The sequence below is a fragment of the Passer domesticus genome, chromosome 4 (genome assembly GCF_036417665.1).
Source record: "Passer domesticus isolate bPasDom1 chromosome 4, bPasDom1.hap1, whole genome shotgun sequence".
NCBI lineage: Eukaryota > Metazoa > Chordata > Aves > Passeriformes > Passeridae > Passer > Passer domesticus.
This window is the reverse complement of record NC_087477.1, coordinates 30283446-30310291: the sequence shown is the minus strand read 5'-3', so window position 1 is coordinate 30310291 and position 26846 is coordinate 30283446. Positions and strand designations below refer to the sequence as shown.

The window sequence follows — 26846 nt, the reverse complement described above, 5'->3', positions numbered from 1 at the left end:
AGTTAAGCACGTTCCTAATCATAGTCTAACCTTCAGAAGTTCTGACTAACTCCTGCTGACTTCTGAGAAGTAGGGCATTTATTTAGTTTCACCAGGAAAATTTTAATGTTGAAGTCTAACATTGAGATGAAGCCCAAAGATGTTAGGTCTGGATTTGTGGAAGTATTTAAGGGCTTAAAGATGCAGATACAGACAGCAGCAGAATTTTGAAAAATGCCTAAGTACCACATATTTATGAAAATCCTCTGAAAATCACACTAGCTAGATATCTCTATCTTGAAGCTTCTAATGCTGAAATGACCAAAGTTCACAGTCCCTCAACACTGTCTTACAAATACTGCTGAAAATCTGGCCTTAAGTAGCCCAGGGCTTTTACAAAGACTTCAAGAGTTTGATTCAGCCACTGAGAAGGATTTACATGGCTATAGGACATGCAGGTACTTTGCTGTCTTAAATCTGGCCCTTGGTGTACATATTGCTCTTTTCCTGTATTTTTAATAAAGTTGTTCTTTTCTGTAGATGAAAGTGGTATGAAAATGCCAATGCCACTTTTGCTGGCATTGGTAAGCTGAAAAAAAATAAACACTTAAAAGAGCTTTTAGATAAAGCTAGATTGACAGTAATTGAAATTATGTGCTTAATCAAAAGTACTGCATAAAGCAGCAGACTGTATAGAGGCCTCTCGCTGTTCACTGAGTATATGTTGACCTACTAGAAATTGGTATCTATTGAAATAAAGATTAATTAAAATTTATAAGCAGAATTTACAACAGTGAGTTATCTCTCAAGGGGCTACCCACTTATATGAAAAGTGTCTTTCACCAGTAGAAATATTTCAGAAATCTCAGCTAAGAAATGAAGAGCATGCAAGTCTATCCCTTAATTCAGAATATGACTTTTTGGTCTAAAGACTTCTAACATATCTCCTGAGACTGGCAAAGGACTCACTCTCCTTGCAACATCATTGTCTCAGCTTTGCAGGGAAAGGATGACCCGTGGCCATTTGGTTCCCTCCATGCAGCTCAAATAGTAAGAGGACAGTATAAATTTACTTGAGGAATCTTAACACAGCTTCCAACAGAACAAGCCAAAAAACCCAAAAGAAAAACAAAACCAAAACAAACCACAAACAAACAAACAACCCAAGAAGCCCCAAACAAAACTAAACAACTCAAACACCCACTTGCTAAATCATTATTTCCCTCTTATGCACTGGCACAGGCCTGTGTACCTCACATGCTTGCCATACTGTGGGTTACAGTAACATAAAATTGCTGGCAAGTGCTAGAGGCACTCCTTTGTCAATAGTCAAGATGCTGATATACTACATTCAGTACCTACAAGTAAACAGGGCTGTATTACTGCATTAAAAGAAAGTTCTCAGCTGCACACTGCCCACTGAAAGAACAGAATACTTAAGGCTGGCCCTTGCTGCTCATAGGAGTCCTAAATGCTGTGACAGCAACACATGATTTGCCTTGTCCAGGATAAAGCCCTGCTCACTGGAACAGCAGGGAAAATCAAGAAGGGATGTAGCAGCATCTGATCATGTCTGAAAAGCCTTCACTCTGTGATAGTCTTGTTACAGCACTCAATGGGTGTCAAGGCTCTTTGCAGTGAGTTAGTGGTGTGAGGTTTTATGGATACAAGCAGACCAGTCAGGCAGCAGCCACTTGGACACCTGTCACCAGGAGCCCCAAGGCCCAGATTTACTTTCCTGACAAGCTGTGTCACAACAGTTGCTTCATGCTGCCAGCATTTATATGTCACAGGCAGGTCTGTCTGGAAAACAAAAATTATATTTCATCACAAACACTCTGACTCTGACATTTGGTTCTGTTGCACAAACAAGAGGATATGAAGAAGTTTCATGGAAAAATTCTGAAGCAACATGGAAGCTAAACATGCTTTTCCAACAACTTCCTGGGATACAAAAGACAAAAAAGAAAAATGCACAGCACTACAAATGCAGCTGAAAGCAGTCCTACTGATTGTCCACAAGCCATTGAATCAGTCACTTTGTCCCCATTAGTATTTAAATATCCATTGTGTCCAGGAAGAAGAAACCCAGCAAGACAGACTGCAATAAAGTTTTAAAAAAATTCAAGTCCCTGTTCTAAATTACAGTAAGCAAATCTTTACACCTGGCAGCTGTGGGTAAGAATGAATAATAACTAGCTGTACAGAGAGGCTTTTCTCTTACTGGCTCTGGCCAGATACATCATCTTGGATCTGGTCTTGAAAAAATTCTGATTCAGAGACTCATCAACCCCTTGGATTTGAGAGAGGATTTTCTCCTCTTCTAAACACCAACTGGAACCATTAAGAAATGTCACATAATAGACTCAGAAGCAGTGAGGAAGAGAAACCAAGGCCAGCAAAAATCTCAGCAGCAATATAAAAAGCAAAAGAACAGCAATTCAAGGGAATTTATGTTTTCATTTATTATCATAGTACCTTTCTTACTCAGAGGGAGATTGAAAATAAATGGCATACTCAAGTGAAATACAGAATGGATCAGGTTTTTGTGTTGTGAATATAAAATTGTGTCTGCTTTAAGTACTCTGGGAGAACTAAAGCTTCAGATGAAATTCTGTTTTCATTTTCACATGAAGATCCTGCTGCAATGGCAAGAGTATGTGCACTTTGGAGATTAGAGAAGACAGTTCTAGGGTGATTTACTTTAAATGAGTTGACTCACCTCTCACCAGTCAGCCTACAGACAGTCTACTGGCTGAGAAGTGAGGTACATTAGAGAGTGCTGTCCTGATGGGCTTAAGCTACAGAGCACCAAGCTGTAGAATCCCGTCTTAATGCACAGATGGATCAAAAACTGCTTAAAAGCATGGAAGAAACTACACAGATTTAGACCAAACATCCTCCTCAGAATCCCACCTCTGACAACAGCTAGTGTGGATGGTAAGGATGTAGATGTGAGCACTTACTTTGTTTAAGAGATTTTTCTCCTAATAATGGCCACATACAATTTAAAAATCTTCTCATTAGGAGGTTACAGCATAGTAATCTATGCTGTTTACTGGTCACATATTGACACAAATTTCTCTAATGCCAGCTCCATGGCATCCTGAGGCACCAAGGTGCATGCAGCATAATTATAACCTGGTCTAGAGAAAGCCTTCCTCTTACTTGGTTTTGTCATTTCTCTTCCCAGCTAGCAAGTCATAGTCAGGTCAGCCTCTTCTGAAGGCATTCAGAATTGCATGGAGCCTTTTACCACCTGGTCAGCCAGGTTGATACACTAATTGAGGTTATTTTTGCATGTTTCACAGGCTAAAGTCAACTTCACCTAAATACCAGTTTGGCTGTCAAATAGTGAAAGGGGTGAGTGGTGTGGACGGGTGACCTCTGCAGACCTTTAGCTATGGGCCAGCTCCTTTGTGACTAAGGAAGGATCTTGAGAGAGCAGGGCTTGGTGTGAAGGGGAAAAAGGTCTCACACTGATTTCCCACTTCTTTACAGCTTCTGTTTTTGTGGCCCACACTATGAAAAATGTGATTTCTCCTCTACTGGTTGGCTGAGTCACTCATTACCCCGTTTCTGCCCCAGAATAACAACCTTTGCCCTTTCATGGCTTGCAAATGCCCTGAAACACCTTCTGCTATTGAACCAAGAGAGGTGAGTCAGAAAAGCTGTCTAAAACAGGCTGAATTTGCTGGCCTTCCAAGGCCTCTGCAAAGCCATTAGGTGGGAAAGTTGACAGGTTTTCAGGGATAATGGTGATTACTGCAATGACAATTTTGTGCGAGGAGCTGAGTCACTGGCTGGCCATTTTCATTTGCTGCTGCTTAACAACCACTTTCTAGAGTTGTTGAGTGTTGTGTTGGAAGGTTTAGTACATGTCATCATGCCATGAACTCCTGGGTCAGGCTTTGTACTGTGATAAGAAAAGGAGCAGCTCAGAAACAATCAACACAGGCCAACAAATTGAGGCTGTAATGCTCCTAGGAGAAATTAGCCCATACTGAGCTCTGGACTACTGTGACATGACACCTGCTGAGATCCAAAAAGACACCATTTTGGGGGATCTGTGCCCTTCTGCCACAACCTTCTATGTATGAAATCCACAGGAAAGATTAACAATCCCTAAAACACAACCATTAGGAAACAAAAACTATAGACTGCTTGACTTGTGTACAATAGCCCTTAAAACCATGCTTAAAGGGATGGACATCCAAAAGACACTGTGCTCCTTAAATCCCTGCAATTTCCAGGGCAAGTCTTCCCCCAGTACATATGAAATACCACTAAGATTTTAACTTAATCTTCGCAGGTAACTTCATACACTTCCTCTCTCCAACTCTCTTCCACACCCTGCTCCCTTCCTCACCCCAAAAAAAGTTCTTTAAAAGTTTATTTTCTTAATACAAATGATTTCTCTTAAAACACATCACAGTTTTAAGTGCAGAGCCTCACTGTGTGGTCTAAATAGATGTAGATGGAAAGAGCAAGGCAGTGAGCTGGGGAGATAGGCCTGTGGTAGGCTGGCAACCCCCATGCACCACCCCTGAGCCACACAGAATTTACTGAGTTTGGAATAAAGATCTGGTTACTCTACCATGGTAGAGTATCCAGAGCTGTGACCACTGTCAGGACACAGGAATACAGGAAATGATACCTATCCTCAGGACTGAAGAGAAAACTGTTATTCAGAACCACTTTATTAATAAGCCCAGAACACCCAGGAAGAGCCAATGGTCTTTTTACTCCTATTCAAAATTTGGGTTCCATTTCACAGTAGAAAGAAGCAGAAAGCAGAGTGTGACAGCACAGACTAACTTTCACCTTTCCCACACTGCAGCAAGGGTTACTTTCCTCAATTTCCATTTCAGAAGGCATCCACAGGACCAGCTGAGCTTACTGCCTCATTGTGACCCTGAGATGCTGTGGCTGATTTAAGAAAATGAGAATGATGTGTCTGTGTGCAGCAGATCAATAGCAGAACAGAGAACCCAGACCACTGCCTCCCATCCTAGCAAAAAAACACTGGCATTCTCACTGGCTTTTCCTCCTTCATGTTTTTGCAGAGTTGTAAATTCCTTGCACTGATTCACATCCATCTGTATTTAGGTGTTTTTTGCCAGTGATAACTATTTGTGTTCCAAACCACAATACTTTGCACTGAAGACGGCTTGTCTGGAGTTTTTTATATGATGAATCAAAATCCTCCCTCATACCTCTACCAGGGAACACTGACTGGAAAGTAAACCTGTTATTTTGATATGCTTGATGTGTTTGTTTTTATAAAGCCCACACAGACATACATGGTAAATGACAAAGAGAAACTATTTTGCCCCTGCTTTCTGCCAGGTAAGCAAGACTTCCCTCTTCCTCAGTAAACAAGCTGTGTTATGATCACCATGGGAAATGCATATATGAGTTTTATAGCTGTGGTGATTTACTTCCAAATCTTTTGTTATTACATTAAAGTATTCACTGCAAGATAGAATGGTTAATATTTGTGTTTGATATGCTTTCTTTGTCTAAATTAAAGAACAGTTTGTTGATTACAATTTCAAACTCTGCAAATGAAACTTCACACTCGTGCAAATACATCTCCAGTTGTTATGAAAATATGTATGTTTCACACACTATACATAAAATAACCAGACATTCTTTAGGAAAAAAAAAATCAGATAGGTCATAACCGAGAACACAATCCAAAGTAAGACTAAATTACTAATACAGTTAAATACACCTATCAATTATATTAAAACTTACTGAACCCACCTGTGCATGAGCAATTCTTGAAATTAGAGTAATTTTAGAAGTATTGTAAATTAAGTTGCTTTAAGGGAGTGAGGCAAGTCTCTGTCATGATCAGTTGGAAACAGTAGCCTGAACTGCCATTCCACTGGCTAGAAACCCAAAAGCAGCAGATCCTACAGGGCGGATCCTGTCCTCTGCTGTCCAGAAGAAAAGGTCTACATCATGCCCTTGTCTTGTCACAACACCCTACACAGAAGATCTATCCCCTGGCAGATGTCAAAAGAAATTTCATCCCCATGCTCAGGCTCTGACCCTACAATGAACTTTCCTTACCTGTATCAAGTCCTCCATCACCAGATGCTGACTGGGAATGAGATTTTAATGAGGTCTGAGCCCCTCTGTATGACAAACTGTCTTTCAAACTGTTACATGATAAATGTCATCCTCAGTGCTCTGGATTACATTCCTTAAATTACATGACAAAACCAGGCAGCATGGAAGGAAGATAGTCATATCTGTCAATAGGTGTGTGTAAAATTGATTCAATCCTACTGATTTTTAAAATTTCTTCTTCTGATGGGAAGGACAGGAACCTGAAACTATAAACCTCTGTTTGTCTTGCATGACTGCAGATATGGGGGAAAAAACCCAAGAGATATCAGAACCAATTCTTATTTGGGTGGTGGGATAATGTACATAAAAAGGCCTCTGTTTTAAATCCTTTGTTTCATGGATGACATCCATTGTTTAGACCATAATCAGACTGGAATTGCACCTCCGGCTCCCCTGACTATTCACTCACCAACATTTGCTGTGGTTGCATTCACATTCATTTTCTGCTCCCTCTCTATGGATACTTCTGGCAAGTGAATTTCCTGGCAAGGATATTATGGAAGCAGCAAGTTTTAATTTAACATCAGAGAAACACAGACAGAAAGTGCATTTTAAACTCATAAACACTACCTATGCATTGCAGAAACCTGCTTTAAAGAACTATTCTCATTATACTCTGGACTCAGTAAAGTGCTGAGGAACATACCTGTAAGCATTTTATGAAGTCCCTTTGAGTTCTCTGTTTTAATATTTTCCTGAACTGGAACCTCCATCTGGGGAGAGAAACAATACCTGTAAGTGATGTGCCTAATAAAAATGAATCAGCACAGCTTGCATTTTGATTGCCAATTACTTGCAATCAACTGCTTAGAAAAACTCACAGGGAAATGCTTAGAAATATTCATTAAAAATATTTGTGAACAATTTCAAGTTTATGCCAGAAAGAATATCTATGAATAAGTTCAATTCAATATAGGAAATAAAATGTAAAATTGTTGCCAAATCAGCCATGAGGTGAGAATTCAGGTACTTTATTAGTTTCTATTCCATCAGTGATTTACTTAGCTCTTACTGTAAGGCTACAAAACTAAAAATTCACCTTGCTGTTTGAATCTCTAACACTGCAATTAATATCACTGGCTAGTTTTGGAATATGTTACAATAAAATGTTTTATTTGAATGCATCTAGAGTCACCATCAAAAAAACTTCATTAAGCCTCAGTTACAACTGCTACTCAGAACTGAAGTTAGGCAGAATGTATCATAAATACTGAAGGAAAAATTAAGCCTATAAAAAGCATGGCAAGTAATAGAAAGGGAAGCAAGATAAATATTCAAAGCCATTTCCATTTCATGCACACTTCTGAATAACTATGAGAGTGGAAAGTACCAAAAATGCTAAAACAGCCATTAAAAAATAACTCTGACCCTTAAATCTGGCCCTCAATCAAGCTGAAAGAACACGCTTACTCAGCATCTTTGTTATGAGAGGATATTTAAAAGGTTCAAAGACAGAAACATTCAAGTTACAGTGAAAGATGAGAAGCTTTGCAAACCTCTGCTAATTCTCTTTTGGGTCCTAAAAATCTTCCCCTGCTTCATGAGAAGCTGGATAAAAGATTAAGCACAAATTAAAAGTTAAATTGCCCAGTTGTTCCAGACACCTCTTTTTCAAAAAGCATTTTGAAGAAATTGAAGCTTTTAAGGGAAATTTTCCTATTTCATAAGAATTGTTTCAATTCTTTCAAAGAAGAATAAGAGGAAATGGAACATCTTCATGGGCTTTCTAAAGTCTGAAAAACAGGGGCTTTTTCTTTCATTGAAAATGAGTAACACTCTGCTCAGGGATACTGGATGATCTATTAAAAACCCTGTCTAAGCAAACAGCTGCTTGAAGTGTGTTTTGTTCAGTGGTCATTCCATGTGAAAGTCACCCCATCAGCTAAACTGGCAGCCTGGGCTTCCCATCTGCTGCTGCTGATTGAGCAACGCTTACAAACCACCTCCCTGGCATCCAGCTGTGAAGATTTTAGCTGACCTAAAGGGCATATCTCCTTTTTCTCAAAGTTACTAACAGAGATCAGCCTACCACCTATTCACCATTGTTGGACAGAGAGGAGTAATTTGGCAAATGCTTGGATGGGAGCTGTGTCACTGCCTTGGAAAGGATTTATCCAATGGATGCATAGGAGGGGTTATGTTCAGGTGTCTCTAGTTCAACTACAGAGCAGAAGTGAGCAGAAAGATCAACAAAAAGTTTTTATTGCTGACTCTTAATCTTGCCATCTTCTGCTAAATGTAGCAGCTCATAGCACATTACAGTTTCTTGTCATGCCCAAACCACGGTCAGATTCAAGGCATATTTTACCACAAAAGTCAAAAATACTTTCACTGCTGCTCCTAGTGACTTTCTAATTGTTGTCTTACAGTTTGGCACCACTTATTCTTCTATTATTTCTTTCCTAAGAGTAAAATATCATTTGTATTAAGTATTAAGTAGGTGACAAAAATGTTAACTTCTTTTAAGGAGGAGAATGAAATTAGGAAGAAGGCGAGTTGGATAATGGCTGTATTATTCATGGGAATGCATACCTAATTTATATAGTGCTGCTAGTATGCCATCTAAATTTGCTGTAACTCCAATTAAGCCCATTTAAGTAATGAAAAGAACTGCTCTACTGTGTCTGGTTATTAATTTCATGGTGTGTTTTATATATCAGAAAGAAAAACCATATTCCTAACTGGTATGGTCATTTTACAACAATTACTAGTGAAACTTTCCAAGGTGCAAAAGTCCTTCCAAACAATATTACTTCTAGATCCTGTGATCAGATTTCTGAGCACTGGACAGAAGCTTTGGGCAAAAATATCACAGATAAATTAAAGCTGCATGAAAGCATTTAGCTGTCTGTCTGGAGGAGATGGAATTTTTAGCCACATTAACTAGCCTCCAAGACACAGAATTTCCTGCAAAAAATCAAGTCTGTATGTGTCCTATATTGGAAATCCATAAAATCAGGTAACAGCTTTGAAAAACTTAGGCATTTGAAACTCTTTAGAAAATACAGAACAAGTAAAAAAATCACTTCATGTTTTTCTAACAGGATTTTAGATGAGGTTAAACAATCTCAGTTCAAGACAACAAATACCACTCATACTGGGAACCAGTTTTGGAGAAGGGGTAACCTGTGTGGTTTTGAAAGACAGTATAAAGAGAGTAAAAAAATAACTAAATGATATATTAAATCAATGTTTGTTTCTGCATTTTAACCAGCTGAAAGCAGGCAACTCCCATGCTTATCACCACGACCAAGTGGTGTAAGCCTGTGCAAGATGGGGTCCAATCTCATCAAGGACAGAGAAGGACTGAAAAAAGAGCTGCAGAAAGAGTGGTGAGGAACTCTGCAAGTAACTCTTCATGAAGCTAATGACTCCAACCATGTAGGAACTCAAGCAGCTGTTATTTGTATTAGTAGTATTCACTCACACCAGCATTTGCAACTCTGCTTTCAATCCATTAGTTCTTTGCTAACCCTTATGCAAATAATTCTCTTTACTTTCTCAGCTTCTTATCCCTAGAACTACCGTTAGCAGGCTGTTTCTCCTCTTCCTAGCTACCAATAGATAAAGTAAATCTACTGAGTACAGTTAACACAACATTTTGGAAAGCTTGAAACTTTCTCTACCCAATATAACACAAAGGTAAATGTGACATCCAGCAAGCAGGGGAAGAGAGAAGCTAAAGACAGGGTTGATGCAGTGGGAGCTAGTTATGCAAAGAGTTGGATCTTCCCACCTGCATGTCTTGTCCATTTGACTCTGCTTAGAGAGCCCAAGTCCTTCCATGAGGATCACAGGAAAGGGAGGTGATTTGAGGGTCAGTGCTGACACACTGCTTTTCCTTGCATTCCTTGGGGAAATTAAGTCATCAAAACTAGAGGGGCACAGGCATATACATTCCTCACTGCTTAAGACTTTATATTCCTGGATCAGTACTTTTTCTTGGTGGTGGAGTAATTTCCAGACACTGAAACTGTTAAGCAGCAAGTAAGAGCAGCTTTCTTTGAGTTTTTGTGGCTCAGAAGATGGCCTTCACATTATGTTATCAAAAAGAAATGAGGCAGGCCAAGGAAGGGGAAAAAAATCCTGCAACATACCATATTAGAGAAGACTGTACAGGTCCACATCTAGGTATTAAGAAAGTGGGGGGCCAAGAGGGCAAAAATGGATATATGCCATATTTTTCCAGACCTTTTAGTGCACAGAAAGGCTCAAGTTGTCAGGTCAGCTTTCAGTCTCACCCACTGTCCTCAGAAAAGTGTGTCCTCACACGAGGCACAGATATGTTTCTGGCTTCCTAATTAAGATCCCTTTCCTGTACTTCAAACTCTCCCTGTCATAAATCATTTAGCTTTGTTTTTCTCTTGTCCCCTTCAAATAATGCTTGTGTATGCATGCAATTATCTTATTACTTAGGTAGGGAATTATGAAAAAGGAGCTTTTAAAAATCAGAGCCAGTGTTGTCAGGCATGATCTTCCATTGGCCAGGTCCCACAGCCTTCAGTTGTTTTTTATTGGAGCAAGGGCCACCTCCAAAATGTTGCAGTTTATCTGAGCCTGGAGGGGGATTGCTCTAGCCCTCCTTTCAGACACCCAGGTTGGCAGGCTGCTACAGGCAGCAACATCAGGCATGTCCCTCCAAAGAGGGATTCACGGAAAAAAATCCAGCTCCTCCTCCACCACCTTCCCCACCCTGCCCACGCAGTGCTGCCCAGTAGGGCAGGAAATACAGTACCCAGTAACAGACCATGGGCTTTGTGTCAAGGTTGCCAGGCCACGGGGCAGAGGCATCTCTAGCTTGGTTTTTTTGGAATGAATCTTCACTTTTTTATCCAGAGGGTGACAGAATAACAATTTTTATGAAAATCAGAGGACAGCAGAGCCAGATTAGAAGAGTATGGGATGGCAAATATGGATATAGCCCATCAATAATCTGATCATCTTAGAACAAGGTCAAATGCCCAGATCTCCCAGATTCTGAGTGTGAAGCTGGGACATGACAGCTATGAAGAGTGATCACAGGCAATACATGGGCATAAGACAAAAAATACCTGAAATTTCAATGCCCAGTGCCACAACCACGTGCCAAGAATCTAAATGCCACTCCTTGTCCACCCAAGACATTTAACCTCTGCTGCTCCTTCAACTAGGCTCCAGGCCTGCCAGCAGCATGGCAATGACTGAGGATGCTTCCATCATCAGCTGTGGGCTAAGTCACTGTTAGCAAAAGTGCCACAGCAGGACAGAGGAGAATGCAAGCTGAAAAATATGGTGCTGCATTCAAGTGGTCACTGCAATTACAGCTGCCAGAGGAAACAGGTTTAAAGCAACAGTGTCACAACCATGTGGCCATCAGAAGCCTTATTTTGTGTACATAGGCATCAAAAACTGCAGTGGGTACCTGCCCGTATTGCCATGCCTCCAAGCATCCCCAGTCATTCCCCACATATTGCTAGCAAAGAAAAATGAAAGGTAGGGATGACTGAAATGTAAATGGGAAAAAATCCTAGTTATATATTAAATACTGATTAAAACTCACACTCTAGTAGTACAGGAGTGAAAGTTAAGGTCACTCAAGCTGTTAAGAAATGTGATTGTCTCACATCTGTGCCAAGAAAACTTTAAACTAAGCAACAATACTTTGTAGAGTATTAAAGAGAGGTTGAGAATCGGATACACATGTTCATCACAAGATGAATGGATTGTAAATAGACTTTTAAGATGGCAATAAAATCATTCATTACACTTTTAAAATGAAAAGATGGAGTGAAAAAAGCAACCTATGTAATAATTGCTATGAATATCCACAGCTGGCAAGCAGCTGGATTTCAAATGGGCTTTCTTTCCCAAATGCCAAGAGCACTTAATTCATTGCTGTGACTGCCTTTGTGAATTATAACTTCTGCAAACACTGTCTATTAGGGTGATATACACAGCCCCTGCACATTCTGTGTGCAGCACACTATATTAATCTGTGGAATAGTAAAACAGAGGGGATGGCCATGACCCACATCATCAGAGCCATCTTTACAAGCAAACCATTGACAAAAACATTTCATCAAAGATAAGCCCCCTTCTGGAAAAAAGTTGTTTGAAACCAAAGGTGACCTCTAGTAAAATTAAAACCCTGCACCCATGCTTTGGGAAAAAATACCTTATTTGTGAAGTCTGTGATCCTGCTGCATACAACAGTCATGCACACAAACCCAAATTCCCTCTTGACCAAAGAGAACAGGATTAACTCAAGCTAGCAAAGCCTCAGTGATTTACAGTGATGCTTTCTCTCCTTGCATTAAATGTCTTTTTACACCTACTGCTATAAGTATTAATCAGTGTCTATAAATGTGAGTGGTACCCAAAATGTATCATCTTTCTTCCTTAATAGCACGAAATAAGCTCCATGAATCTGCTGGCAAAGGTCAATCTTGCAGCAGCAGGTACAATATCCCCAGGAGCCAAGTTCCACTGAGTGTTCTGGATAAGCAACAGAACAGATTGCTCTGGGCATCTCCAGACCTAAGGGGTCTTCAGAGTCATCTGCCACAAATAACATCACAACACTGCTGCTGTGGCTGCAGTGCTCTAAGAACACAGGAGCATGATAAAGTTTGCAATTACAGATCTCAAGATCTATGTCTATACTTTCCAGTAAAGCTCCCCTATTCTTTTTCTGCTGTGAAGGATAATAGATTTAGCTGGCCCTGCACTGCATCAGTGCAAAGATGAGAGGAACTCTTGCCGTTCCTTCCAGTCCTAATTTCTGTGAATCTCTGACTTTGAAACCACAACACAGAATACAGCCTTAACATTCCAAGATGAGGAGCATTTAATAAGGCGTAGGATTCAGAGGTTCTAAGGAAAAAGCAGCCCAGATCAAAGAATTACACCCTCCTACTACACAAAGTCCCTGTGGGCTGATATAGGAAAGTTACTGTGGCTGCTGAGATGATAACTGAAGGGCAGGGCAGGCACAGGCTGTGCCTGTATTATTTCATCAGCCGCAGCAGGACTTGGGCATCTCTGCTCCTCTGCAAACACCAGTGAGAGCAGCAGCTGCCTCAAAAGCTCTATTTAAAAATAGAGTATGTGGACACATTTGTAGTGTGGCAGCATAGTATTTTCAGGAAAGATACCAAATATAAAGCTATCTTTGAGGAATAATAAATCCCCAAAATAAAAAGCAGTAAAGTGAGTGAGGCATCTTCTGAAACTTGAGCCTGAGTTTACATTTATTCAAGACACAAAAAAAATCTATTTTTTTTTTTTGATTGCTACCCTAAACCCAACAATTTGGGGCTTGTCAATGGAACCTCATAACTAGTGTAACAGTCCACCTGACTAAAACAATATTAATTTATCAACACTATATTCAACTGGGAATCTTCGACCCAAACCTACCAAGTGAAATTACTGTAATTTCAATAAAGAATCCCATCCCTGCAGGTATTGAGTACACAGAGACACACTCAGATAGAAGCAGACAGTGTACTCTTCATTGTAGAAAGAGAAGAGCCTTGCAGCATTGCCTCTGGTACTTACACATTCATTAGCACTGTTCTAGGGTGCCCTGTGCTCTTCTGCTTTTTCCTTGCAGGACTGTAGCTCGTATCCCCATGCTGCTGGTGAAAGAATTACAACACAGGCAGGCTGACTTGCTCACATCCACATGAGAGCAATGTCTGGGCATGAAGCTAAACCTGCATCTCCAAACTGCAGACAAGCCTGATAATGCTGGCTGGCTTCCTTCCTTGGTAACATGGTTGTGTAAAACTTTGTCACTGAGCTGGTGTGGTGATGGGAATTGCTGTGGTGTTTACATATACCTTGCGCTACCACAGTTTCCCTGTCTGCCCATCAATCCATTCTCCTGGATAAGAAATGGCTTCATGTCTGTTCTGCAGCAGAGATAAAATCTCCCAAATAATCAGAATGGAAATGCTTCCCTGAGCACAAGAACTACTCTGAGCTACCCAGAGAAGAAGGAAACACTTTTTGTAGAGTGCAAGACTCAAGGACTGAGCATTGAAAGTAAAATAGGAAAGACAAGCGAATTTAAATTTGTTTAGCATCTCAGAGCTAAGGGAGAGAGGCAACAGGTTCCCAGACAGCATGAGCCCTTGGAGGCCAATTGGAGAGTGCTAACACCAGGCTGTTACAGTCACTTCTGGATGCGTTGCTTTCCCTCCAGGTCAACTTGGATATGGCTCATGCTCTTCCCAAGCCACCTTCCCCAGACTCTCAGTCTCACAGGATTCAGACTTCCTGAGTCAGAGGTGCATATATTAGCCCCATAAATTTATTCAGTTGTCTCTTTTAAAATCACATAGACTTTCAGCATTTACGTTGAGACAAGAGTCCCATGGGAACCTGGGTAAGATAGTCCATATGATTTATGAGAATCATGGCAAGAGGAGGGAGTTTTATTTTTATGTAACCCAATTTGTAGCTTCCATGTTGCTAACTCATGAACTTTAAAAGAACTCATTTATTCTCTATGGTAAAATATCATTCTTAGCTGATTTTTTTTCTTTCTTTTTTTTTTTTTTAGTTTGAGATCCAAATTACTCCAATTTTCTAGTTTCTAGCATGATACCAGACAGAGAACCTTTGTTCCTAATACTGTTTTTTAACTCTGCTCATCCCAGTCTATACCCTGTGGTATGTGGTAGTAAGAATGGAGAAACCAATTCAAAGCTGAAAATACAGCCACAGGATAGACAGAAATCAACAGAGTCCAACAAATTGTATTTCTACTGCCAGAATTTTCTTCAAGCTTTACTTTATTTGAAATCTTACTGAAACCTAAGTATGAAACACAGTCTGCAACTCTGTAAGACAGATTTGTATTTCACAGTAACTTCTTTCATATTAGTCACTAAGTTCTTTGTAATCTACATAATTTTTACACCATTCCTTTTTTTTTTTTGCCTCAAAATCTGACCTTAAAAGTGACAAAAACACCTGCTCTGGCACTTAAACAACACAAATTTAGGTATTTTCTATTCACGAATTTGGCATCAAAACAGTTCCCTCTGCTTACATACTGCATATCAGCACACAGAAAAATAGAAGAAAAACACATATTTTTATGCCACTTTTATATCCTTTTCACAACTGAATTTCTTAGGGGCTAAGAAATCTAGCAGCCAAGCAAATCGATGTTATGACACAGACCTTTCAACAAAAGACAGTTTGAACTTACCCTTCAGGCTCAGACACATTTTTTAATTTCCCTGCTGGAGAAAACTCAAGAATGACCATTCTTATGTTAGAAAAGACAGACTGTGATCTTCTGATGTACTTTAAACTGACAGTGCACATGCATGCAGCAAGGTGTGAGGTACAGGTAAGCAGCTGAGAGTAAGCTGTCTGGTTGCTTACTTGGGTTTGGTTTTTATTTTGAAGAGAAAAAATGTTTCATCAGTGCAATTTCAGTTTCAGGGTCTTGCAACAGCAGCAGCCCAAGTTATGGGTGTGTGAACTTTTCTCTGGTTGTTTTTTTGCTTGTTTGTTTGTTATTTTAAGGAAAACAAGCTCATTAGAACAGCTGATGGAAATTAGCACCATGGCAAGTTCACAGTGGAAAGTGCAAGTCGGTAAAGCAAATTTAACCTGACAAGGGAATCAACAAATGATCCAGGAAAAGGTATTTTCTCAGCTACAAGAAGAAATTCAGTGCTTTGTTTGGAGCATTGGTAGCACAGCTATTTTGGTGTTAATGAGACAGATGAAGTGTGGTGAAGCTTTTGCTAGGCTGAAAGTTTTAATTTCTTGATTCCTGCTAATTCACTACCCATAAACACCATCCTCTGCATGGAACCCAAACTGTCAAAATGCGATTGAGATGGCTGGCTTATTTGGGCAAGCCTCAAACAAGGGAACTCTGGCTGGAGACTGTGGTCCTTCTGTAAACCCTTACCCATTCTCTTCTTTTAGAAAGAGCAAAAATATCCCAAATAAACACCCTGCATGTAAAATTCTGCTCAAGGAAAGGATAAGCTGTGGGAGAGAGATATTAGATCTATTGCTTAAACAGCATTGGAGAATCTTAAGACTTGGGAAGGAACATGCACAGAATACAAAGATAAGCACAAGACTGTTCAGAACAGCTGAGGATAGATTTAAGGGCACTTCAGCACTGCATAGATTATGGAGGCTTTTTTCACCTGAGCCTCCCACTAATAGATTATTCTATGCCAGAAGGAAGGGGGATACACTGTGAACACTGCCACACATTCCACACCTAAACCAGCATATTTAGAAATTTAGACTCCCTGAGCTTCCTACACAGTCAATGAAGAGAGATTTCTGCAAAAAACAAAACAGAGGGTTTGCCAAAGTTCCCTTTACAGTCAAAGGATAAAAATTAACATAATTTGTGCACAAGAAAACCAAACTAGTTGCATTAAACCAAGAGGCTTAATGCAGTTAAACACTCTGCAGTTCAACACACAAGCAACTGTTTCAGCATACACATCTGGGAAGACAAGAAATGAGCTCAAATATTTCCAAACAGGAGGACAGGACATGGTCCAAGGTAGGCATATCAAAATACAGTGGTACCAGGACTTCCAACTTTTGTCTGTCTTTTCACTGGTAATATCCCCTCTCTACCTTTCTAGGTGGGATAGAGAAGGCAAAAACATGTACAGCTTTGGCAATTTCCAGCTGAAGCACTCAATTCTCTTCTCTGTATCAGTGTCCAGCTCCAATGGCTGGTGTACAATAAGTAATTGCTGGCCAGAGTTGTACTTCCAGGAAAAAGTCCATAGTACCTCCAAGAAAGCTGACAGAGCAAAATAATCTGGACATCCTTTAAGATTTATGAGGATTGCCTCTAACACATGGTGTGAAGACAAAAGTAGAGATGAGTGCAGAGAAAACATTTGTCTTCTCTGTTGCAAGCTTGTCCATTCTGAATATTAAATATGGATAGCTGAGCTCAGCTTTTATTAAGCAACCTGCAGGACATCTGCCTAGTGTTTTTTAGCATATTTAACCTTCCTTAATGCTGCAGATTTGGAAAGGCAAATCATGTTATAACTGTGCTCAACTACATTCATGTCCTGTCAGAATCAAGATTCAGCTATCTTCAACACATAATCCATTGCTCCACTTGGCTGTATCAGCTACATTTCATCAACTCACACTTGCAAATGTCTTTAGGCAGAGACCTTAATCTTCAACGTGGACACAGTGGTACCCAAATGGGACATGCAGCTCCTCATTTTCAGGGAAGTTAATCACCAAATGAAAACAGAAGTGGTTTCCAGACTCAAAAGGCAGTCCATAATTTGCTGGGGCATTGTTCTCAGAGGTGCATAAATAAATTAAAAATACATCACTTTTAAAAGAGAAAGGTTAAATTTAAACCTTTAGCCCCCATAGGATTCCTGGAAAGAGACAGGTAGTAACATCTAGCAAGTCACACCAGAGCACAGTCACTCTGAGGAGCACTATGTAAGATGCAGAGCAGATAAGAAGATCAAGTTCCTGGCCACATCAATCAACTGCTTTGTAGGACCCAAATAGAACATAGAACAAAGTCCCACAAGTTAACAAGCAAAACAAGAGAAAATAAACCTTATGAGGCAAAAAAAATATCAAAATGCCACCTTAAACCTTCTCTTAGTTCCAATTTGAAGCCAGTTTTGCAATAAAGGGACTGAAATTACCTAGAAACATTAGGTAGACCTTGGATTTAAGAAAGAAGGAAATGAAATGGAAAAGGGTGTATTGCACTGAGGAGGTCTCAGCTATTGTCAGACCTTCACTAATGGCAGATACGTGATCTCCCCCATCCATTTCCTTTTCTGGTTTTTGTCTTCTTCAGTTGATTAGTCATTAGTTGCTTTTTTTCTCCAAGACTGGATTAGTGTTTTTTCTAAACAAACAAAGAAATTTGCACTAGAGTGCCCTGTTTCATTCCACACTACAGACCCTACACCTTAATAAACTGATTATATATTCATATTAATGAGAATCTGTTTTATCTGCACTAGTGATCGCTGCACTATGGGCCATGGCCCATTCCTAATGTCACCTACACTGAATTAATAAGGCAGATATCCTCAGCTTTCAAAGTAAGAACTTCAAAGGTGAGAAAGTAAAAGCATGATTTTGTTAATGTAATCAGGAAACTGCACTGGAAACAAGGGAAACATAAATTATGTAAATCAGCCACTTTATTCTGCATTATTAGATGAGAAACTGCAGACTGTAGAGGTTTCTGGAATCAGCTGGACTGTTACTCAAATGAATACAAGCAGAACAAAGTCCTAGCAGCTTAAGAAGCTGTGCTTTAGGAATCAAAACAGAATTTCAGAATCAAAGGAGAGGAAAATCCTTCCTGCAGTTGGTTTACCTTTTTTTTGCCTGCTAAAAAAAAATAATAGGAACAAACAGCCAAATTGATAATGACTGACTTATGAAATAAAAAAAAAAAAATTAAAAAATTTAAAAAACCCAACCAAACAAACAAAAAAAAAAAAAAAAAAAAAAAGAAAAAAAAAACCACCCAGGAACACTCAGAACTGTCAGTGTGTTGTTGATGAGTTCAATAGGGGCATTACAAGAGATGAGATCCCTAGCCAGAGCAGAGGGTTGCTGAAGATCAGCATTACCTGGAAAACTCTGTTACAATTCTACAAATAAAAAAACCCTATTTTCTGCAAAGAATTTGACCATGAAGAATTTGTTTTATACACAAAATAATCTCATCTCCTAATCCTAGCTTAAAATTCTACTTGCAATAGGCAGACACTCATTTCAGTTTGGCAGTTTAAGCTAGAAATCAACATTTGCCTTGTTTTTGGTAACCACTTAAACTTCAAACATTGCACTTCTCCAGAGGTTAGTGTAGCAGCCAAACTGCCCCTCAATTTTTAAGGAAGCCAGGGGGAGTTCAGCAGTCCTACTCTGTCTGAGATTCAGTACTGCAGTTGCAGAGACTTCTTTCCTCCGGTGAGTCTTTCTTCACTGCTTTCTTCATGCCTGCAGGGTGCTTCTTCCAACAATCTTCTGACATTCGTTACTCCTCAAAAGATATTCATCCAAGCACAAAGCCTTCAGTTCTCAGCAGTTCCTACAAAGGGACCCACAAGATTCTCTGAGTGTCATGTGGATGACCAGCAGCCCATGGCCTTTGGTTCATGTACTGGCATTTTGGGGTGTGGTCTCTTCTTTCCTTTGTGGTGCTTTGCCTGGAAGCCACTGAAGCCATTGCAAGCTCCTAGGGAGGGAGATCTGGGATACCTAAAAACAATTCTCAAGCATTGGCTTTACTGACAGACAGAAACACTCCCTCTTGGTTACACAGAAACCTGCTGGTTTTCCTTCACTGCTCACCCTGGCTTGCACACTCAAGGTTTAACACATTGCAAAGTGTGTGGTTGCTCAGAACAGCAAATGTTTTTATTGGACTTTTCCTCTTTTGTAGCTTATGGCATTTTCTGTTGTCTGGATTACAAACGTGTTTTTGAACCAGGGGAAGATCCACAGGGATAGAGGTTTCTGGCAGTGCTCACACATTTTCTTATTGTTTTATAGTGATACATGGGTTTTGGCAGGGCCAGAAGGTACTTGAACTTTTTCAAATGTCGTGTCTAAAGACACCATATTTGAGAATATGATTTATATGCAAGTGTCCTAATAAGAGTCCACAATGTGGGCAGCTTCTGTCATTCTGTCCTTTCTGTTAACATCTGCCAACTTTTCAAATGAATTCAGAAAATAGAAATTACTACATTGCACACAAAAATCCATTACAGCCTCCTTCTGCCTGTAAGAGTGTGGTAAAGTTAGCAGAATTCAATTAAAGTTTATAGTGCACTTTACCAGGAGGGCAATTTTGATGTAATCATAGACAAAATCAGATAGGAAGGTTGTCATAATGGCATCAAAGACATGCAGAGACAACACAGCTAAAGGAGGATCTTTGCTTGTGCATTCCAGATCTAAAATACATTTCAAGCTACCCTTGAAGGCCTCTGCCTTGACCTATCACCCAGATAAAGCCAACCTTGACAGCAGGAGGAAATATTCTACCCAGAGTCTGGTGTTTTAGATGCTTTGTCATAAACAAAAGGAAATCAAAGACAGAGTTTTGTTTTAGATTTTCCCATAAGATTCTCTAAATGACCATCATGATTCTGATTAAAGATTTTAATTAAAGTACTATGAATTAAAATCTAACAATTTCCTACCATTTGTGCTAAATCTCATTAAAAATATGAGGCTGTCCTTTGTCCTCCTTACTACCTCCTGGATCCTGGCTTCCTGTAGTCACTGCCAGAGGAGATAAGAAGTATCACTGGACATTTTTTTCCTCTGCTTCAACATGTAAAATATCTCTTCAGGTCTTTTCAGGGACTTCTGCAGATTCAGGGACAACAAGATCAGAGCCACATACAAATGATATACACAATTAAACACGACCTTCAAAGAGAGGCTAAAACACCATAGTGATTTACTGATTATTTTCAAAAGCAAGAGGTCAGAGATAGATGAGATTTTTTTTCCCCCATCTAAAAAACACAAGGGCACAACATAGATGGCTTTCAAAGAATGCCAGTTGTTAGTGATGTTGCATCCCCTGATAATCTTGCCTCACCACATGAGGACTGTTTGGGACTGAAGGTCCACGGATAAAACACCTACGTGCATATAAAGATGTGTAAGAGCTGTGCATCTGCAGAAGGATTTCCCACAGGATTTTTACCTATGCTTTGATTTCAGCTTCCCAGTGTGACATTAATGTTACCCTTGTGCAAGGTCCCCTGCACAAGGAGGAGATCAAACACATGCCTGTTGTGGCAGAGAGAAGATAGTCCTGGAGAAACACCCAGAGTACCCCAAATGAGCAAGAAGAGCATGGTGGGCTCATGCCCCAGTCTGCGTGCTGTTGGCTATGAGAGCTCTTGGCCAGTTTATCTGTCATATCAGCATAGCAGAGTTCAGATTTTTCTAGAAACCTTTAAACGATTCAATTGTTTTGGGGAGGACAACAGAGGAGATGGTTGGATTCTTTTCATAAAACCATGAAATTGTTTGGAAAGGGACCTCTAAAAGTCATCTAGACCAATCCACCCATAGTAAGCAAGGACACCTTCGAGCAGATCAGTTTCTCCAGAGACTTGTCCAGCCCAGCCTCAAATACTTCCAGGGATGAAGCATCTACAATCTTTTTGAGCAACCTGTTCCTGTATTTTATCACACACATCATAAAAAGTTATTTCCTTATATTAAGCTACATCTCCCTTCTTCTAGTCTACAATATTACCCCACGTCTTTTTGCAACAGGCCCTACTAAAAAGTCTGACTCCATTTTTCTTACAAGCCCGCTTTAGGTACTTGAACGCTGCTATGATGTGTCCCCAGAGCCTTCTCTTCTCCAAGCCAAACAACCTCAACTCCCAGCCTGTCTTCAGAGGAGACGTGCTCCAGCCCTCTGACCAATTTTGTGGCCCTGCTCCAAGAGATCACATCTTTCTTGTACTGAGTACCCCAGAGTCAGGTGCAGTGCTCCAGGTGGAGTAGAGGGGCAGAACCCCCTTCCTTACCCTGCTGGCCACACTGCTTTTGATGCAACCCAGGATATGACATCCATTGAATAGCATATACATCAAATCTCTCCAGTTTAGAGAAAAGGTTGATAATATTCTATTTATTGCCCTCAGTTTCTGGAGCAGAAAGAATTTATAAGAATTCTTTTAGAAGTATCAGAGAAACTACGTAGCCATCTGTTCAGAAGATAAACATAACACACTGAGTCAGGCCAAAGGTCTGTCTTATCCAGTATCCTCACACTGACCACTACCAAAAGCAGATGTCAAGGTGAAAGAGTAAGAATGGATCAGTCATATTTGGTACTTCCACCTACTGAGAAAACTCCCCAGGACTCTGGGGAACCACTCGTCTCCTGCATGATTTCATCCAGTCTTCCAGCAAAAACACATTTTTGGTACTCATAGCATCCTTTTACAAAGGCTTCTAAGGCATAATTAAACCTCACATGAAAACAATATTTGTGCCTTTAGAACCTGGACCAGAGGTCCTGTCATCTTTCCTATACCACTCAATGTTTTTCCCTACCATCCTACTCCAAACAATACCCCATCAGGCCCTGGCCATTCTCTGAAGTTTTTCCAAGTTGCATCACATTCTTTTTGAGATGAAAGGACCAGAACCAAACAGAGATTTCAAAATGCAAGCCACAGTTTTGTACAGTACCATGATTTTGTTTTCCTTTCTATTCTACTTTTAATAATGCCAATACTGCAGGGCTTTTTGACTTCTGAGCTGATGTGTTCAGGGAACTCTGCCATAAGCTCAAATCTGCCTCCCAGGAACTTAATGGCCAGTCCAGAACCCATCATATAATATGTGAAACTACGATTGTTTTCCCTCCACGCATCACTTAACTTTTATCTATATTTAATTTGATCTGCCCACCTACTGCCCAGCCACTGGGTCCTTCCATAATTTTCAGTAAGCCTTCGTCTTTACTATTTTGAATAATGTTTATTGATAGCACTAAATCATATCCTTAATAACAGTTCTCCCCTTTTCCATTTCATTTATGAATATATTGAGAATGAATAGATGAATATGAACGAGTATCAGCACTGATTCCAGCACAAACCCTTCGGAGCTCCACGGGAAATTTTTTACTACTATGAAAAAAGACCAGAGTCCTATTTCCTTTTTATAATTTTTAAAAGTTCCCTTTGTGTTGCTAAATTAATGGTCATGTAAGCCTCACATGCCATAAGTGCTCTGATTTCTTAGAAGATTTCACGTTTGAGATCTTTCTGAAAGGACTTGCAAACATCATTTCACCTCACCTTCAAGTGGGGAGAAATTCAGTTATGAAATTCACCTTGGTTGTGCAGCTGGTGTGAGGTTTTTTAGGTTGTTTTATGAAAAAAATCAATTAGATCTAAGAAAATATTTTCTAACTCATCAAATAGAAATTTTACATACTTAAACCTCTACAAGGAGGGGTTTTCTTTTTAAATAAATCAAAAAGCCACAAAGCCATGAACTGACATCTTGGCCCACACCCAAAATTAACCAAAATAAGGCCAAGGATGTCTGCAACTTCAGCAAAGACTTGTCTTTTCTCTTATATGCAATATGTCTTATTTGCTTCCTGTACTGTGCTTAGTACAGCATTTCAAAGAACAGCATCAAGTTGGATGTTGCACAGTGAAAAAAAAAGCCAGGCTTAATAGAAGCATTTATCTCAAGAGGAGTTAAAGAAGATTCCCGTTTATCAAAATATTTCAGCAAGGCAAAAATTTACATTGACCAAGACACAAAAGACCAATAATCAGTCTGACCCTCTTCTTCCTCTCCCACATTAGGATCAATGCCAACAGAGCTAGAGCAGATAGAGCTCCAGCTGTGTAAATGTCTAGGGTTAGGGAGATTTTCCTGACAATCCAGGATTTACAGTCATTATGCTCAACCTCCTCCTGCTATCTAATTGTTATGTTCAGTTCACACAGAAAACACATTATCTTCCATGCTCACATGACAACATTCATCTCTACATGACACCAAACAGCTAAACAGAATGGGAAGGCTGACATCCCCCTCCTCTCCCGTGTCTGGAGCCATCTCAACCAAGCATCTCAGCCTCAGCAACTACAGCACTCAAACTGGTTGGGGTTGGAGGGGGTTTCTTGCAACCTGGTCTAGTGGAAGCTGTCTCTGCACATGGCAGGAGGGTTAGAACTATATGATCTTTAAGGTTCTTTCCATCCCTAACCATTCTGTGATTCTATGAGATGATAACAAGCACCTATTAAATATCAAATTTGAAGAAAACCCGGAAGAATCTCCACGCTGCAAGCAGCAGCAACACAGCTGCAATTAAAACAACATGCCTGGGTGGCAGTGAGAGCAGTCCAGTGCAGTGTGGTTGTAGCCAGTAGCACCACTGAGAGTGAGGCCAGAGAATGATCAGGGTGATTTTATGGAAGGTGGATGCCAGGAACTGTCCTGCAGTCATGAAGAAGATCAAAAACTCCCCTGTAACTTCTGTCCTGAGGTGCATACCAGCTACCACCACCACAAGACTGTAAGTTTGGGGTCTGCCCTGCTATGTTGTGTTTTCAGTTGTGCCAACCATATTCCATCCAGAAGGACTGTGTATCAAGTCACAACCAGTAGAGAAGTGTGAAAACCTTGTATATTTTACCAATTTCAACACAAAACATCTTTCCTTTGTATTGCCCTTCGTCACAAAGTCGAAAAAAAACCAACCCCAAATCAAATAAGTTAAAAGAGTTATGTTTGAGATGGATATGTGCAGCTTCAATTTTGTAACCAAAGTCTGAAGAAAATGCTGATTGAAATTCCCCTGCACTTGTTTACTCTGAGGAAATTGGGTTCGATTGTCCTCTCGCTGACACTACTCTGAAGTGTCAAGTAAGTCTGTTAAAGCCAATGGAGCTGTACTTAAATATGTCCTCTGGGAACAAATTAGATCTGTGATTTTCATAGCTTGCAAATTCCCAATCTACTTCTCCATGATTAATCATATTTTTAACATCTGTGGATAATTTTTTTCTTCCCAAACCAACCATCATTGCACTGGCTATTGCTACCCTTTCACAAACACCTTTTAGAAAGTTTCACACCTACAGTGTATCAACGTGGGAGGTGAGATATCACAGGCTTCATGGAACCGAGGTTCCTGAGTCTTTAAACTTTGAAAATATTACACTGAAAAAATCATGTATTAAATTAATGAAAAGTAACAGCAGTTCTCCTAAGGTTCTTTCCCAACACGTCACTGTCAGATTTTAATTTATTAGATGGAAAACCAGAAAATTTCAAGGCAAGCATCAAAACTGTAATTAAGAGGAAATGCTTTGGTTATTTATAGCTGACTATTCCTATTTAGTAGCCTATACTAATTTACTTTTTATTACATCAATCTCTTTTGTTAGGAAAGAAAAGAGAAGGTTAATCTTAGCATTAATGCTATCAGATACTGGGGAGGGGAATAGTTATAATAACTACATCTCTGAAGATGGAAATAATATTCAACACAGCCATGCAAATACATTCAGCAAATTAAAGATTACTGGCTACCTTCAGCATGGCAAGTGCCTATATTTAGTTTTCATTATGTGCTTATGTTGTGCAGTCTTGGTAAAGTATTGAAGAAAGTTTTGTTTTGATTAGAAGAGCACTCTTTTAAAGTCTGCATAATCTAACACTATAGATACCACAAACCACAAAATTCCATAATTTTTTTCTTTTTTTCCTAAAAGAAATAACTACACTGTAATTCCTTCCCTCTCCATTGATATTCTTTCTCCCACCAGACAGCTAATAGCCACATTGTCCTTTAGGGGAAAAAAAAGAAAAAAACAAACAGAAAAAAAAAAACCACCAAAAAAAACCCCCAAAAAACCTAAACAACCAGAAGGCTGTCTCAGAGTGTCTTGACACACCTTTCCTCTTATTTCCCCTCTCTCTCCAAAGGCAGCAGAAGAAAAATAAATATGCCCGAGATTAATTCTTATCACCAACCCTGCAGGGCTGTCATTTTAGGAGTTCCCGAAGCTATTTCTTCTGGCTCTTCCACCTGCAAACTCTGGAGGTGGCAATAAGGAAAAGAAAAAAGCCCAAAGGCTTATTCACTAAACAGCAATTAAGTATGAAGTGGCAGTGCCTGCCATTACTTGCAGCACCTGGCAGCAAAAGCTGAGACTGCAGCAGGACAGAGGTTTGCTTTCCAGCTCCTAATTGCTCTCTACAAGCCTTTCAGAGAGTGACAGAAGACTGAACAGTAGCTGCTACCTTAATCCCTTCTCTCTAGCTGTATATGCCCCTCCTCTTGGCTTTCTCCTCCTTCACCCTGGTTCTCCCTGTCCACAGCTTTCCCTGCTCATGCAGCAAATCCCCTCCCACAGCCAGGCTAGAGCAGGCACTGATGCCCTTCCATGGACTGCCAGGCTGTACCAGCCCCTCTCCAGGCCTGGGATCATCACATGTGCTCAGGGAACCTCAGCAGGAGTCTGGAGATCCTTCTGCTGAAGGCAAAAGCCAGCCTGACACGTCTGTCACAGCAATGCTTTTCATAGCTGCCCTAATCCTTTGCCACTAGAGCCAGTCTGTAGACCTGTGTTTCTATCCCAGGCTAAGGAGGCAAGAGGGGATACATCTTGCACAGCTTTTCCCAAGCATCAGGATATGCAGCTCTGACAGTTAAAAATGCCCAGAAACTGTTAAATCCCTTAGTAACACTGCTTGACTGCAAGAGCAAAGCCGAGAAAAAAAAACCATAAGTCAGAACCAAAGGAAGCCAGGCAGGGTTCAGCAGAGATCCTTTGAACTGATGTCACGGCATTTAACTCTGTCCCAGATAACACCTCTCCAAACTCCCACCACCACATGTTCCCAGCAGTACTGGGCACAGAAGAATGCTCCTGCTGGCTGCTGCTGTGAGCCTACATGGGCAAAATGCTCTGCAGTAGAAGTGGTGGGAGGAGGAGCAAGAGCACTTCACTCTTGAAGCAGGCTGAAAGGGTCTGAGGTTTCATTTAGTCATCAGCAAACTCCTGACAGTTATATACTGCAGAGGACAAATAAATGAAATGGTTAATTTTGGGCTAAACCCAAAATGAGGAATTGAGTCTGTCTGTTCTGGGCACTTCTGTTGAGAAGGGCAGACAGAGGTGTGGGAGGGCAGAGGGGATGACATGGGT

At 40.2% G+C, this 26846-nt stretch overlaps 1 protein-coding gene across 20 annotated transcripts in view; it reads right to left on the bottom strand.

The window, feature by feature from the left end:
- Nucleotides 1-26846, bottom strand: part of LOC135298834 (uncharacterized) — a 344053-nt gene that overhangs the window by 150464 nt on the left and 166743 nt on the right. For 15 of the 20 annotated variants that reach the window (XM_064416877.1, XM_064416874.1, XM_064416876.1 and 12 more), the window contains 3 exons: nucleotides 19038-19204; nucleotides 6767-6833; nucleotides 6530-6602 (listed from right to left, as the gene is read on the bottom strand). In XM_064416877.1, the coding sequence (XP_064272947.1) occupies nucleotides 6530-6602; nucleotides 6767-6833; nucleotides 19038-19147 (250 nt within the window). In that variant the 5' untranslated portion in view covers nucleotides 19148-19204. The remainder of the gene's footprint in view (nucleotides 1-6529; nucleotides 6603-6766; nucleotides 6834-19037; nucleotides 19205-26846) is intronic. The other 5 variants (XM_064416891.1, XM_064416893.1, XM_064416892.1 and 2 more) reach the window with 3 other exon arrangements.